Source organism: Schistocerca gregaria, chromosome 7 (genome assembly GCF_023897955.1).
Source record: "Schistocerca gregaria isolate iqSchGreg1 chromosome 7, iqSchGreg1.2, whole genome shotgun sequence".
Taxonomy (NCBI): Eukaryota; Metazoa; Arthropoda; class Insecta; order Orthoptera; family Acrididae; genus Schistocerca; species Schistocerca gregaria.
The window spans coordinates 100,405,758-100,421,114 of record NC_064926.1 but is presented as its reverse complement, the minus strand read 5'-3'; the positions used below and the strand labels follow the sequence as shown (position 1 = coordinate 100,421,114).

General features: G+C 46.5%; 1 protein-coding gene across 1 annotated transcript in view; it reads right to left on the bottom strand.

Moving 5' to 3' along the window:
- Window positions 1–2,534, bottom strand: part of LOC126282305 (odorant receptor Or2-like) — a 211,952-nt gene extending 209,418 nt beyond the window's left edge. The window contains exon 1 of the mRNA XM_049981960.1: window positions 2,322–2,534. Within this exon, the coding sequence (XP_049837917.1) occupies window positions 2,322–2,534 (213 nt within the window). The remainder of the gene's footprint in view (window positions 1–2,321) is intronic.
- Between the last annotated feature and the right edge of the window lie 12,823 nt (window positions 2,535–15,357).

The following is a 15,357-nucleotide window of genomic DNA, read 5'->3' as shown; positions in this document are numbered from 1 at the left end:
CCACCGATTTTGCGACGTTGATACGACTACCAGTGGCCATGCCATATTTCGCTATCCAAGTTAGTGCGCTAGCGGTGTCGTCACCGTTGCGGATGACAATCATCAGGTCGTCAGCGTACGCTTTACATTGGAAAGTGTGGCCTCGTAACGTCATACCCGTTAGTCGTTGGCGCAGGCCGCAGAGGAGAGGTTCCATGGCCACAGCGTAAAGTAAAGTGGACAGAGGGCAGCCTTGGCGAATCGATCGAGAAATGGTGAGCGGCTGCGAAGGTCGGCCGTTGACGATCACCTTGGACGTCGCGCCACGGAGTAGTCGCATGACGACAGTGACGAATGGCTGTGGGTACCGCATATGTTGGAGGACCGCTTCCAAATAGTTGTGGTCCACTTGGTCGAAAGCTTGACTAAAATCAACGGCGGCCAGTGCACCCTTCAGACGACATGCCCTCGCCAGTGAGATCAAGTCACGATATTCGCTGAGTGCCGTTTGAATATTATTGTCGCCTCCTCATGACGTCTGATCGGGTGAGATAACATTGCGTAGGGTCTGGCGTATCCGCGCCGCCAACAATCGAGAAAAGATCTTAAAGTCGCAGTTCAGTAGCGTCAACGGGCGGTAGTCCTGCAGTCGTGAGCCACCGGACGGTTTGTGAATAGGAATAATCATCCCTTCCACAAGGGCCGCAGGGAGCGGCACGTCCGGGGATAGTAGTTCGCGACCGATGTCCGTCCATCGGGAGGCTAATAAATATTGAAAAGTCTGGTAAAATTCCAAGGGGCGGCCATCAGGACCCGGAGACTTGTTGACAGCTCCTTTTCTAATGGCGTTGATCATTTCTTCTTCTGTAATTTCTTCCATCAAGGCCGCTTCCATTGCCGGGGTGACGGTGCCGTAAATCGTCTGTGAGACGTCCTCCAGTGCTGTCGGATCAGGGGTCTGAGCGGAATAGAGCTGGGAATAATGATTGTAGAACGCTGTGTTTATGTCTTGTTGCGTGATGAGGCGATGACCGTCCTCCGTATCGATGAAGCGTATCAGCGCTCGTTGGCGTCGTTTACGTTCACGAAGGACGTGGAACATTGAGAGGCGTTCGCTCGGTATCCGATCCTGCGTCCTCGAACGGATGACTACCACCTCTAGGTGGCGTCGCATATCAGCGAGGATCTGAGCCTTAGCACGGTGGACCGCCGTTTCTCGTTCCGGAGACGGCGCCATAGCATCGCAGTCGCGCAGGACCCGGAAGTAAAAGTCGAGTGTATGTCTTCGCCAAGCAGCGTGGTCGCGACCGTAGGTTATCAACGTTCGCCTCAGTGCCGGTTTGGCGCAGTCCAACCACCAGCGGATCGTTGTGGGATATGCACGGAGGCGATTTTCACACGAATGCCACGTATCCTCAACGGCTTGGCGGCAATCCGGGTACGACAGGTGAGCGATGTTTAATTTCCACGGGCTGCGGCTTCTCCACACTTGTTGCCGCCGCAGGGTGACGGCACAAATGTAAGCTGAGTGGTCCGAGAATGCGCAGGCCACAGTTCCGCATCCTGTGTTCCAGCGGCGAGAGAGCGTGAGATATAAATCCGATCGATACGACTGGAAGAGTGACTCGTGAAGTGCGTGAATCCCGGTCGGTGGTCGTGAAGATTTTCCCAAGTGTCAACCATCTGCAGGTCTCGAATTAGCGCCTCGAGATCCGGGCATGGATTATGTCGTGGGAGTTGGTCTCTGGGCGCCAGTACGCAATTGTAGTCACCTCCAAACAACAGATGGTCGCGGGGGCCTTGGAAGAGCGGGGCGACGTCTTCCGCAAAGAATCGTGAACGTTCGCGACGATTGTCCGTCCCGGAAGGTGCGTAGATATTGATAAGGCGGACACCCAGTACTGTGAGTGCCATTCCTCTTGCCCCAGGCAGAAACAGGATATCGTCCGCCGCTATCCCTTCCCGAAGAAGTACAGCGACACCGCTGCCTGTTGGGGGAGCTGGAGAGACGCAAGCACCGTAACCGTACATGCCTGGGAAGTAGTCGACGTACACTTCCTGGAGAAGGGCTATGTCGATGGAAGCAGAGTTCAACATATCCTGAAGCAAGGATAACTTAGCGCACGTCCGTATAGTGTTGATGTTTATAGTTGCAATGCGATACGTTTGAGGTCTATCCACAGCATCCGTGTTGGCCATCAGTACCCCTGTAAGGCTGTCTCGTCACTGTAACTGACGGCGGGAAAGGATCAACACTGGTGGGGTAAATTTTCTCCCGTGTCGTCCGACACGATGGGCAAGGAGTGTGCCTCACAGTCGTCCGCCCAGTCGCCATGAAATACCATCGGCTGTTGGCGGCTGTTAGTGGCTGCTGCGGCACTCGGCGCTGACTCCATCGGCTCTTCTGGCTGGGAATCGGCAGCGGCTGTCTGCTTGTGATCCTGCTGTTCTGTGGGGTGGGAGGGGCTGAAGCCATCACCACTGCGATCTGTTGAGTTTGAAGTTACAGCGGCCTCTGTACCGCCGGTACCGTCGTCGGAATTTCCACAGTCCATGTCAGACTATCGCTGCAAACACTCGTCCGATGGAGCACGCCGCCGTCTATTGTGTTTTCGCGGGGAACGCTGTTTACGGACGTGTGCTTCAGTATCTGAATGTGGGTGGATTTCTTCAGCTGCTCCGGTGTCTGGAAGAAAAGCCGCTGTCGGCACAACCCGTGGGTCAATGTCCATCCTGACATCCACGCCTTCTTGCAAGGTCGGTCGGTGATTATCTACAGGTGGTGGTGCCGTTGTAGAGGCCGGATCCTGTACTGCAGAAGCCATTATGGTCTCGCCATCGGGGGCGGCTACCGGACTAATGTCGTCAGCATCGGGAAAGGTTGCTCCCCGTGTAACTTCGGCGTAATTGAGAGGAAGGGTCGTCACCGTAGAAGGAGTCATAGATTCACCTGTCGGGATTTGAGTAAGCCGTCGTCGGAGACAATCCGAGAGGGCGTGCCCTACTTGGCCACAACAAGAGCAAGTGCGTGGCTGACCGTCATACATAATGATCGCCCTACATCCGCCGATGACAAGATATGACGGAACATGTTTGGTCAGTTCAATTTGTATCTGTCGTAACCCGTTAAGAACGGGGTACGTTGTAAAGGTGGTCCATTTTTCGGCCATATGGCTGATCACTCTGCCGTAGGGCTGGAAAGCCGCGGTGACTCCGTCCGGTGGTACTTCAAAAGGGAGTTCGAAGACGCGTATCGTACGTAGGTCAAGCCCCGCGTGATCGATAGAGACCGCCCCAATATGGCCATCAGAATGTTTGAATTTAAGATCGTTCGCATGCGCGCTCACGATTCTGTTGCACACCTCGTCACTTACTAGCTTGACGTAGACAGCACTGCTCGTGATAGAGAGATGGATACCAATTATGTCTCGCGGGTCAAATTTAACGTCGTCACGTAGGAAACGTTCCACTTCAAAAGCTCGCGGTCGTGCATGATCGGGTTGAAAACTGATCTTGATGGTGGTTTGTCTGTATGAATGTGCCATGTTGCGTCGGTAGTGATGGACGCTAAACTAGCGACAACGCAGTAGTAAACAACTACAGGCACTCGCGACCGCGCGGACGGGACGTAAACAAGACGTCCTCGCCGCAGCGCTGCGGAAAGCAGACTGTCCACTCAGCTGTCGGGGCGGACTGTGCCCTGTAGATTTTGATGAATGAGTTTGCGAATACCGAAATGTTAGACATATATGGCAGTGTCTTTTGACTGCATTGGCTTAGAAGCTTAGATTTTTCACACCTCCAAGGGGTCGTTGACCTCAGTATGTCACATAAGTTTCAACGTTATACCTCAACTCATTCCTCAGAAAAAAGAGACAGATATTAAGTCGGACGGATAGACAAAAGGGCGGACGTCAAAATGATCCCATAAGGGTTTCGTTTTTACCGACTGATGATTTCAAAATTAATCGCCACAACTGTTAATACATTTATCCCACCCTGATACAAGACGGTCAATACTTTCATGAAAAAATGTCTGCGTTTGCCTGTGCAGCCATGGCGTGCACGTCTTCATCCTAACCAAACCAACGGTCACGAATCTTGAAAGGTGGCTACACTGAGTCACAGCGCCAGAGATTGCGCCAAAGATAATTATTCCGTCGACTCCAAAGGTGCAGTAGTAGTTCAGAGGATGTCGAGGGTAGTTGTTGTTCTGTTGGGCGAGAGAGTAGATGCTGTTCGGTTGGGGTAATGTATAGATGGAAGAGGTTGCAATTGTCAGTGTGTATTTGAGAAAGGAGATGGGCTTTTGATTTATGATGATGGTGTAATGGAAAATTTTGGTCAACATATAATGAGGTAAAAAGGTATTACTGTTTTCTTTAATGACAATGCTTCTTGCTCATAGGTACAGTCAACAAGGCATCGGGCTTGTGTTCTTTTATTAGACTTTTAATTGTGGTTTCTATGTGCAATTATAGTATTTCTGGTTTTTCAATTAGTTGATGGTAAAGGGTATTTAAAATATTTGTCGTATTGAGAAAGAACCGAGCCAGATACATGTACGCTGAGTCACACTACCACACACAGAACCGTTACACTTGTACTTCGTTGTTTCGTAACTTTTATAGTTGCAGGGGACTTAATTAATCAATTGTGTTAATGGAAATTCCTTGTCGTTCTTTATTTTTATTTTATGCAGTCAGATTGCGTGGTAATACTAGTCAGGACCAACCGGTTACGACACTTCGTAACCGGTCACACAACTACTAAAGTTATTGCTTTAATTCGTTAATATTAGTCCTTTCTTTTTAATTAAGCCCCCATGCAATGTCTTTCTTCAGGACCGCAAAAATATGGAAATCGCATGGGGAGAGATCGGGACAGTATGAAGGACGTATAGGGGCTCACATGTTGCCGTGACTGTTTCGAGGACGCTGCAGAAGTTTAGCTGGGAAGCCCTTACTTATCTTTCAAACAGTCCCGCTCTCTCTGATGCGATTTCCATATTTTTCGAACTCTGAAGAAACACATTCATGGCCGTCGGTTTGCTTCGGACGAAAAGATGCACACCTGGATACAACCACGTTTCCACAGGCAATCGCAAACATTTTTGCGTGAAGGCATTGACCGTCTTACGGTGATTACTTTTGAAAGAAGAAACAATTTACTTAGTTTTTCTATCTGTCTCGTCTTCATTTGACTGCCCCGTGTATATAATAAACGTAACAGTGGTACGTTCGTGCATACCACTACGAGTCCGCACCCCACCCTCTTAGCCCTATCTTATCTCATCCATCTATTACTGGAAACCTTATCAAAATCCATACTGTTGTTCTTGAGATTAGCCTTCATATACAGACAGAAAAATGTGGCACGGAACTTTAATTTATACTTGTAATAGGTACAGATGCAAATAAGGCAAAAGCTAAGTGGCTCAAATGGCTCTGATCACTATGGGACTCAACAGCTAAGTATAATAACATATTTGGTGTTCCAGTTTTTCTCACATTAGCATTCTCAATTTTACAAAAAGAACAAGTTTTATTTTCGATTTACGAATACGAAACTCAATGAATACTCTTTTCTTATATACAAGTAAAACGTGAATAATTTTCCTTAAGCATTGTACAGCAAAGTGTGCACTATTCTGCAGTTTTTATCTTCAATAGACCACCAACAGAACTAAAAAACTGAGAGACAAACTTCAAGTGTTCAGATTCAAGTTGAAAGGATTCCTTGTGGCACACACTGTTCTGCGAAGGAGATCCTCGCAGTAGTTGACAATTGTCTCACTGTAGTATGTTGTTTATTCAAAACTTCTCACAATTTTTCCGTATTTCATTAATTTCGTTTGTTTATAAATTTTCTAATGCCATTCTGTAAACGATGTACTGACTCGCATCTTGACCTCGTAGATAGATGTTGTCCAAGACGCAGTGAGCACTGCACTAAATTGGATGTTACGTGACACCGCTGTGGGGAGCCGAAATTGTGGTATACGGTGTCCTACATGCCTTAGTCACACAGGGCTGTACTGTGTGGACCTACCGTGGGTAAAGTGGAGACGAAATATTGTGACAAGGAACGTTCTGTGCCCGTCCGAAAGCCATACCACGATCGTCCAGAGATCTTCTGCTCTACGTTTACACTATGCCTTCCCTCTCTTTGCCCCATGGTGCATAGACTCTAATCGAGGATGCCGAAAATTTCAGTTCTCGTGATATCATAGTATCCCTGCACCCATAACGTAATAACCTCCTTGTCATGGAAGCGTAGTTCTCCAAGCAGTTCTGTTATCTGGTACCTTAAATACTGAGTGCGTGATTCTGTATGAGCGGCAACTCTGACTGCGAGTGAGACACGATAACGACAGGCCTACAGTATTATTTGGTCCGTCTAGTATTTCAGTGTACTCTGCTGTAAACACATACGTTACCAGAGGAAGCTGGCCACTGTGGTGTGTCAGTTCATCGTTATACGCAGTGTCGATGCCATGTGTGTATGTGTAGAGACGGCGGGCATACTCCCATGCACTTACAAAGTCCTTCGACGCTTTAGTGTTGATATTAGGTACGATGTCCCGTGCAAATGTACTGTTGCATGCAGAAAGCAGAGTGCAGTGGTAAAAATTAAATAATGCAATGCCTGAGAAGAGAGGGAAAAGATTGTAACCTATCGCTGATGTTATTCAATCGGCACACTGAACAAGCAGTAAAGGAAACCTAGGAGAAATTTGGAAAACGAATTAAATGTTACGCAGAAGAAACGGAAATTTGAGGTCTGCCCATGACAAGGTAATTATATTAGAAAAGGTACAGGACTTGGAAGAGCACTGTAACGGAATAGGTAGTGTCTTAAAAAGAGGTTGCATCATGAACATCATTCAAAGTAAAGCAAGGGTAATGGAAATTAGTGAAATTAAACGAGGCGATGCTGAGGGACTCGCATTAGGAAATGAGGCATGAATGTAGTAGACCTGTTTTCCTATTTGGGCAGCAAAATAACTATCGATGGCCGAAGCAAGGAAGATATGAAATGCAAACTGGCAATAGTATTTCTGCAAAACGGGAAAATTTCATTAACACCAAATATAAATTTAAGTCTTCTTAAGACTTTTCTAAAGGTATTTGGAGTGTAACCTTGAACAGAAGTGAAACGTAAACAATAAACAGTTCCAACCAGAAGGAAACAGAAGCTTTTGGAATGTGGTGCTAAACAATACTGCTGCATATTAAACAGATAGATCGGCTAACTAAAGACGAGGTAGTGCGTCTAATTGGCGAGAAAAAAAGGTTCTGGCATAATTTGAGTAAAAGACGGGATCGATTGATAAAACGCAAGCTGAAGCATCTAGGAACCGTCAGTTTGGTAGTAGAGGGAAATGTGTGTGTGTGTGTGTGTGTGAGAGAGAGAGAGAGAGAGAGAGAGAGAAAGAGAGAGGAAGGGAATGGTTGAAATGGCTCTGAGCACTATGGGACACAACATCTGAGGTCATCAGTCCCCTAGAACTTAGAACTACTTAAACCTAACTAACCTAAGGACATCACACACATCCATGCCCGAGGCAGGATTCGAACCAGCGACTGTAGCAGGCACCCGTTTCCGGACTGTAGCGCCTAGAACCGCTCGGCCACAGACGCCGGCTGAGTGCGTGTGTGTGTGTGTGTGTGTGTGTGTGTGTGTGTGAGAGAGAGAGAGAGAGAGAGAGAGAGAGAGAGAGAGAGAGAGAGAGAGGAGAGGGGGGCAGCGTGGTGGCTGGGGCGGGTGGGGGTGGGGGGAGAGCGAGTTGTAGAGGCATTCCAATACTTGACAACAAGAGACAGGTTCAAATGGATGCAGGTTGCAGTAGTTATGTCAAGGTGGAGAGGCTTGCAGACGATACACAAGCACGGAGAGCGGTATCAGACTAGTCTTCAGATTGAACACCGGAACAACAACATCATGAGACAGTGAGTGCAGGTGGAGTAGCCATTCCAGGACAGAGGAGGTCTTCCAAGTGAGCTGCGTTGTCGGTTGGTGCGGTATGACGTGCGTCCTAGGAGCCGCGACTGTGCTAGCCAACCTAGAGCCGTGGATAGGGCCGGTGGCGGCGGCGGTGTCGGGTTTCGTTGGCCGCGGCTCGCTGACACACGAGGCCGGTTCTCTTTTTTGCCGCTTCCCTCGTCTTTTTCTGTTTTGCCGGCCAGAACGTGGTAGCCGGGCAGGCGGCCCACCTATTCCTGTCGCCGCTCTATTCTGGGCACGGCGCGGGGAGGGGGAGGGGAGGAGTTCTCGATTGGCCACGGCGAGCGGACGCACCTGCGGCGCGGCACCAAAACAAACGGCAGCCGCCCGCCGGCGCAGCCGGACGAGACGCGGGGCTGTCTGGACGCCAGTCCCAGGGCCAGCGAGGAAGTGCAGGAGCCGCCGAGGGGCACGCCGCAGCGCGGGTGGAAAACCGCACTCTGGAGAACAAAGGCGGAAACAACGAGAATACGCGTTTTGCGAGATCCCCAAACACTTGCCGTCCTCAACTAGTTCCTATTATGGAGATATCTGGAGATAGTAGTGAAAAGGATTGTGAGTCTGCATCACCGTTCTTGTTCACCTTTGTTAGTATACGTTTGCCTTGGAGCTGTGGTAAACGGTAAGAGCTCCGAATAGGACGGCGACTGAAGCGAAGCGCAGCTCAAGGTTTTTGTGAGGTGTTCATGACAGAGGTATGATGACAGCGTGGAGTCTGATATTGAGCGGTGTATTTTGGCTTCTGAATGGAACTCAAGGTAGTCCTAAATCCATCAGAATAAATTAATTTAAAGTCGATCACATAGAACTAAACGTAGGTAATTCAGATGCCAGATTGACAATCATTGGAAGGGTCCTCGGGAAGAGTAGTCTAGTGTTGCAAAACCCTCGTTCGACTAATACTTAAATACTAAATGTCAGTCTAGGATCTGTACTAGATAGGAACGATAGAAGAAACACAGAAGTTCTAGAGAAGAGCAACTTGTTTCATTCAGTAAGTGTGAAAGCGTCACGGATGTTTGTGATGTGGTGGGCAATACTGTTAAATGCATTTGTTTATTGGATAATATAATAGTGGACAAAGAAAGTAATGAACGTTACCTAACAGTGAAAGCAATTTCGACAGTCAAGAAATGTGTCACCTAACCGAGCTTCCACTGGAAAAACAAAGTGGTGAAGTGAAGATATACCGCATCTCTCTCTCTGTGTTCGAAGGTTGTGGTGAAATGCAGAGTTCCTAGATAACAGAACGCAACATGTCATTCTCAATGGAGAGAAGTCTTCCGAAGTAAGAGTGATTTCAGGTGTGCCGCAGGGGAGTGTCACAGGACCGTTGCTATTCACAATATACATAAATGACCTGGTGGATGACATCGGAAGTTCACTGAGGCTTTTTGCAGATGATGCTGTGGTGTATCGAGAGGTTGCAACAATGGAAAATTGTACTGAAATGCAGGTGGATCTGCAGCGAATTGACGCATGGTGCACGGAATGGCAATTGAATCTCAATGTAGACAAGTGTAATGTGGTGCGAATACATAGAAAGATAGGTCCCTTACCATTTAGCTACAAAATAGCAGGTCAGCAACTGGAAGCAGTTAATTCCATAAATTATCTGGGAGTACGCATTAGGAGTGATTTAAAATGGAATGAACATATAAAGTTGATCGTCGGTAAAGCAGATGCCAGACTGAGATTCATTGAAGAATCCTAAGGAAATGCAATCTGACAACAAAGGAAGTAGGTTACACTACGCTTGTGCGCCCACTGCTTGAATACTGCTCAGCAGTGTGGGATCCGCACCAGATAGGGTTGATAGAAGAGATAGAAAAGATCCAACGGAGAGCAGCGCGCTTCGTTACAGGATCATTTAGTAATCGAGAAAGCGTTACGGAGATGATAGATAAACTCCAGTGGAAGACTCTGCAGGAGAGACGCTCAGTAGCTCGGTACGGGCTTTTGTCAATGTTTCTAGAACATACCTTCACCGAAGAATCAAGCAGTATATTGCTCCCTCCTACGTATATCTCGCGAAGAGACCATGAGGATAAAATCAGAGAGATTAGAACGCACACAGAAGCATACCGACAATCCTTTTTTCCACGTACAATACGAGACTGGAATAGAAGGGAGAACCGATAGAGGTCCTCAGGGTACCCTCCGCCACACACTGTCAGGTGGCTTGCGGAGTATGGATGTAGATGTAGATGTAGACTTGCAGAGGGTCAACACTCGGTGCAGCGAATAGCAGTTGACCCCCAACGTAAACGGATGTAACGTATTGAGCGTAAATTGGCAAAAAGCCCCATTATTGTATGATTAGATATTGCAGAATAAATCACTGGGAGTAGTAACATGCATGAAATATCTGGGAGTAGGCGTACGGAGCGACTTAAAGTCGGTCACATAGAATTAAACGTAGGTAATTCAGATGCCAGATTGACAATAATTGGAAGGTTCCTCGGGAATAGTAGTCTAGTGCTGCAAAACCCTCGTTCAACTAATACTTAAATACTAAATGTCAGTCTAGGATCTGTACTAGGTAGGAACGATAGAAGAAACACAGAAGTTCCAAAGCAGAGCAACTTGTTTCATTCAGTAAGCGTGAAAGCGTCACGGATGCTCAGCCAACACCAGTGGCACACTCTCCAAGAAGGTGATTTACATCACAGCGTGGTTTACTGTTAAACTTCTGAGACCATATGTTTCTACCAGGGTTGTTCAACAAGTAACGCAATACATTTTTTCTCTGCCATTTTCGGTTCAAAAAATGCGGGATTTCTCGCGGACCTTCGAGCAGTATCCCTGCTTCAGCCCCTATTAGCTTCATGAAATTCCATGCGATCGCGACTCTATACGTAGCATTCAAAATGGCATCTGTACGGTGCGTTACAGCCACGGAGCTGCCACTGAGTCTCTTTTGGCGGAAAACCAAAGCCTCGCAAATATTCATAGGCACTTGCAGAATTTGTACAGAGGCCTGGCACTGAACAACACCACGGTGAGTCGTTGGGTGAGGCGACTGTCATCAGCGCAACAAGGTCGTGCAGACCTGTCCGATCTCCCGCATGCAGCTGGGACACCTGTAATGTTGGAACGTCCGGGCACTCTCACTCGAGGAGATTAACAGATCACAGTCAAAAACCTCGCTGCTCAACTGAACGACTCTGGTCTTAGCGGTGACATACTCTTCCGCCAGTTGGTGTAGTCAAAGGCCTGTGCCCGCTGCGTTCCTCGCCGCCTAACAGACCATAAAAAGCAACGAAGGACCATCTGTGCGAAACTGCTTGCATGTTACGAGGCCGATCGTGACAATTTTTTGTCGAACATCATCACAGGCGATAAAGTATAGGTTCAAATCTTTGAACCGGAAACAAAACGGTAATCCCTAGAGCGACACCACATAATCCCTCCTCCGGAGAAAAATTTCAAAGCCCCACCCTGAGACGGTGAGGTCATGGCGATGATGTCCTGGGACTCTGAAGGAGTCTTTCTGTTTGATGTCCTCCCTCATGGTGCAACAATCAACTCTGAGGTGTATTGTGCTGCCCTCAGAAAACTGGAAAAAAGACTTCAGCTGGTTCGTCGCCACAAAAATTCAAACTTCTCCATGACAACACAAGGCCTCACATAAATCTGCGCACCCGAGAAGAGCTCACAAAGCTTCATTGGACAGTTCATCGTCATCCTTCCTACAGCCCGGATCTCGCATCTTCCGACTTCCAACTGTTTGGCCCAATGGAGGATGCACTCCACGGAAGCAGGACATGGATGATGGGGAGGTTGTTGATGCAGCATGAAGGCATATAGGCTCTCTCAGTAAGTTGGCGTATGGCCGCCGCATTGAACGGAGATTATCGTGAAAGATAGGGCTTCTTAGCCAAAAGAGTGGGGAATAATATGGTGTATTTGAACTCTGAACAAATCCAAGCTGTTTTCAGAAAAAAAAATGTGCTGGATGTACTGGAATTCTGAATAAAACTAAACTGCTTTCGGAAAAAAAAAATGCTGCATTACTCACTGAACGCCTCACGTGGAAAAGTCAGTCAGTATATTCCTCGCGAAAAGACCACGAAGGCAGAGGTAGGGAAATTGGCGCTCAAAAATAATCGTTCTTCCTCCGAACCATTCATGACTGGAACAAGAAAGAGAGACGTGACAGTGGTACAAAAAATTCCCTCCACTAAATACCGTAAAGTGAATTGCGGAGGAAACTTGGCTTTGTAGGAATACAGCCTTACTTCTTTTCACATATGAATTGTTTCCTACTTAACTGCTGTTGTTGTTGTGGTCTTCAATCCTGAGACTGGTTTGATGCAGTTCTCCATGCTACTCTATCCTGTGCAAGCTTCTTCATCTCCCAGTACTTACTACAACCTACATCCTTCGGAATCTGCTTAGTGTACTCATCTCTTGGTCTCTCTCTACGTTTTTTACCCTCCACGCTGGCCTCCAATGCTAAATTTGTGATCTCCTGCTGAATCAGAACATGTCCTACCAACCGGTTCCTCCTTCCTGTCAACTTGTGCCACAAACTCCTCCCCAATTCTATCTCTTCTCCCAATTTCTATTTAGTACCCCCACAATTAGTTATATGATCTACCCATCTAATCTTCAGCATTCTTCTGTAGCACCACATTTCGAAAGCTTCTATTCTCTTCTTGTCCAAACTATTTATCGTCCATGTTTCCCTTCCATACATGGCTACACTCCTTACAAATACTTTCAGAAACGACTGACTGACACTTAAATCTATAATCGATGTTAACAAATTTCTCTTCTTCAGAAACGCTTTCCTTACCATTGCCAGTCTACATTTAATATCCTCTCTACTTTGACCATCATCAGTTATTTTGCTCCCCAAATAGCAGAACTCCTTTACTACTTTAAGTGTCTCATTTTCTAATCTAATTCCCTCAGCATCACCCGACTTAATTCGACTACATTCCATTATCCTCGTTTTGCTTTTATTGATGTTCATCTTATATCCTCATTTCAAGACACTATCCATTCCGTTCAACTACTCTTCCAAGTCCTTTGCTGTCTCTGACAGAATTACAATGTCATCGGCCAACCTTAAAGTTTTTATTTCTTCTCCATGGATTTTAATTCCTACTCCGAATTTTTTTTGTTTCCTTTACTGCTTGCTCAATATACAGATTGAAGAACGTCGGGTAGAGGCTACAACCCTGTCTCACTCCCTTCCCAACCACTGCTTCCCTTTATGCTCCCCGACTCTTATAACTGCCATCTGGTTTCTGTACAAATTGTAAATAGCCTTTCGCTCCCTGTATTTTACCCCTGCCACCTTTAGAATTTGAAAGACAGTATTCCACTCAACATTGTCAAATGCTTTCTCTAAGTCTACAAATGCTAGAAACGTAGGTTTGCCTTTCCTTAATCTTTCTTTTAAGGTAACTCGTAAGGTCAGTATTGCCTCACGTGTTCCAACATTTCTACGGAATCCAAACTGATCTTCCCGGAGGCCGGCTTCTACCAGTTTTTCCATTCGTCTGTAAAGAATTCGCGTTAGTATTTTGCATCCGTGACTTATTAAACAGATAGTTCGGTAATTTTCAAATCTGTCAACACCTGCTTTCTTTGGGATTGGAATTATTATATTCTTCTTGAAGTCTGAGGGTATTTCGCCTGTCTCATACATCTTGCTCACTAGATGGTAGAGTTTTGTTAGGACTGGTTCTCCCAAGGCCGTCAGTAGTTCTAATGCAATGCTGTCTACTCCCAGGGCCTTGTTTCGTCTTAGGTCTTTCAGTGCTCTGTCAAACTCTTCACGCAGTATCATTTCATATTCATCTACCTCCTCTCCCATTTCCATAATATTGTCCTCAAGTACATCGCCCTCGTATAGACCCTCTAAATACTCCTTCCACCTTCCTTCTTTCCCTTCTTTGCTTAGAACTGGGTTTCCTTCTGTGCTCTTGATATTCATACAAGTGGCTCTCTTTTCTCCAAAGGTCTCTTTAATTTTTCTGTAAGCAGTATCTATCTTACCCCTAGTGAGATAAGCGTCTACATCTCCAATATTCTTCCATGTATACAACCTTCTTTCATGATTCTTGAACCAAGTGTTAGCTATGATTAAGTTATGCTCTGTGCAAAATTCTACCAGACGGCTTCCTCTTTCATTTCTTACCCCCAATCCACATTCAGCTACTATGTTTCCTTCTGTCCCATTTCCTACTTTCGAATTCCAGCCACCCATTACTATTAAATTTTCGTCTCCCTTCACTATTCTTTTAATTCATCATACATTTCATCTATTTCTTCATCATATGCAGAGCTAGTTGGCATATAAACTTGTACTACTGTAGTAGGCGTGGGCTTCGTGTCTATCTTGGCCATAATAAGGCGTTCACTATGCTGTTTGTAATAGCTTACCCGCACTCCTATTTTTTTATTCATTTTTTTTTTAATTTATATCCCTGTACTCACCTGACCAAAAGTCTTGTTCCTCCTGCCACCGAACTGCCCTAATTCCCACTATATCTAACTTTAACCTATCCATTTCCTTTTTTAAATTTTCTACCCAACCTGCTCGATTAAGGGATCTGACATTCCACTCTCCGATCCCTAGAACGCCAGTTTTCTTTCTGCTGATAACGACCTTCTCTTGAGTAGTCCCCGCTCAGAGATCCGCATGGGAAACTGTTTCACCTCCGGAATATTTTACCCAAGAGAACGCCATCATCATTTAACCATACAGTAAATGTGCATGACCTCGGGAAAAATTACGGCTGTAGTTTCCCCTCGCTTTCAGCCTTTCGCAGTACCAGCACAGCAAGGCTGTTTTAGTCAGTGTTACAAGGCCAGATCAGTCAATCATCCAGTGTTGCCCCTGCAACTACTGAAAAGGCTACTGCCCCTCTTCAGGAACCACACGTTTGTCTGGCCTTTCATCAGATACCCCTCCGTTGTGGTTGCACCTACGGTACGGCCATCTGTAACGCTAAGGCACGCAAGACTCCCCACCAACAGCAAGGTCCATCATGGTTCAAGGGGGAGGGGGGTGGGATAACTGCTGCTACATTCCAACATTTGTCCAAAACGAACGTAATGATAGTGTTTGCCTTTTGGTCCGGTAATGTAGGAGTGAAAATACTTGACGAATGAAACTTCCGACAATCGTCCTCAGTCCTAGCAAAGAAAACTCAAGCACGAATTAACGACCTTTCATCGCTGCTCATTTACTATTCGTATTTAAGAGCGATGCTCCAACCCAAACGCTCGTGTGGAAATGCTGTTTACACCTTCTTAGGTACGCTAAAATCGTCGGTCTTCTCGTTTACCGCAACTCCAACCCATAAATTTATCTCCATTAATGGCCTTGTCCTCAAGACGTTTAGACGCAGT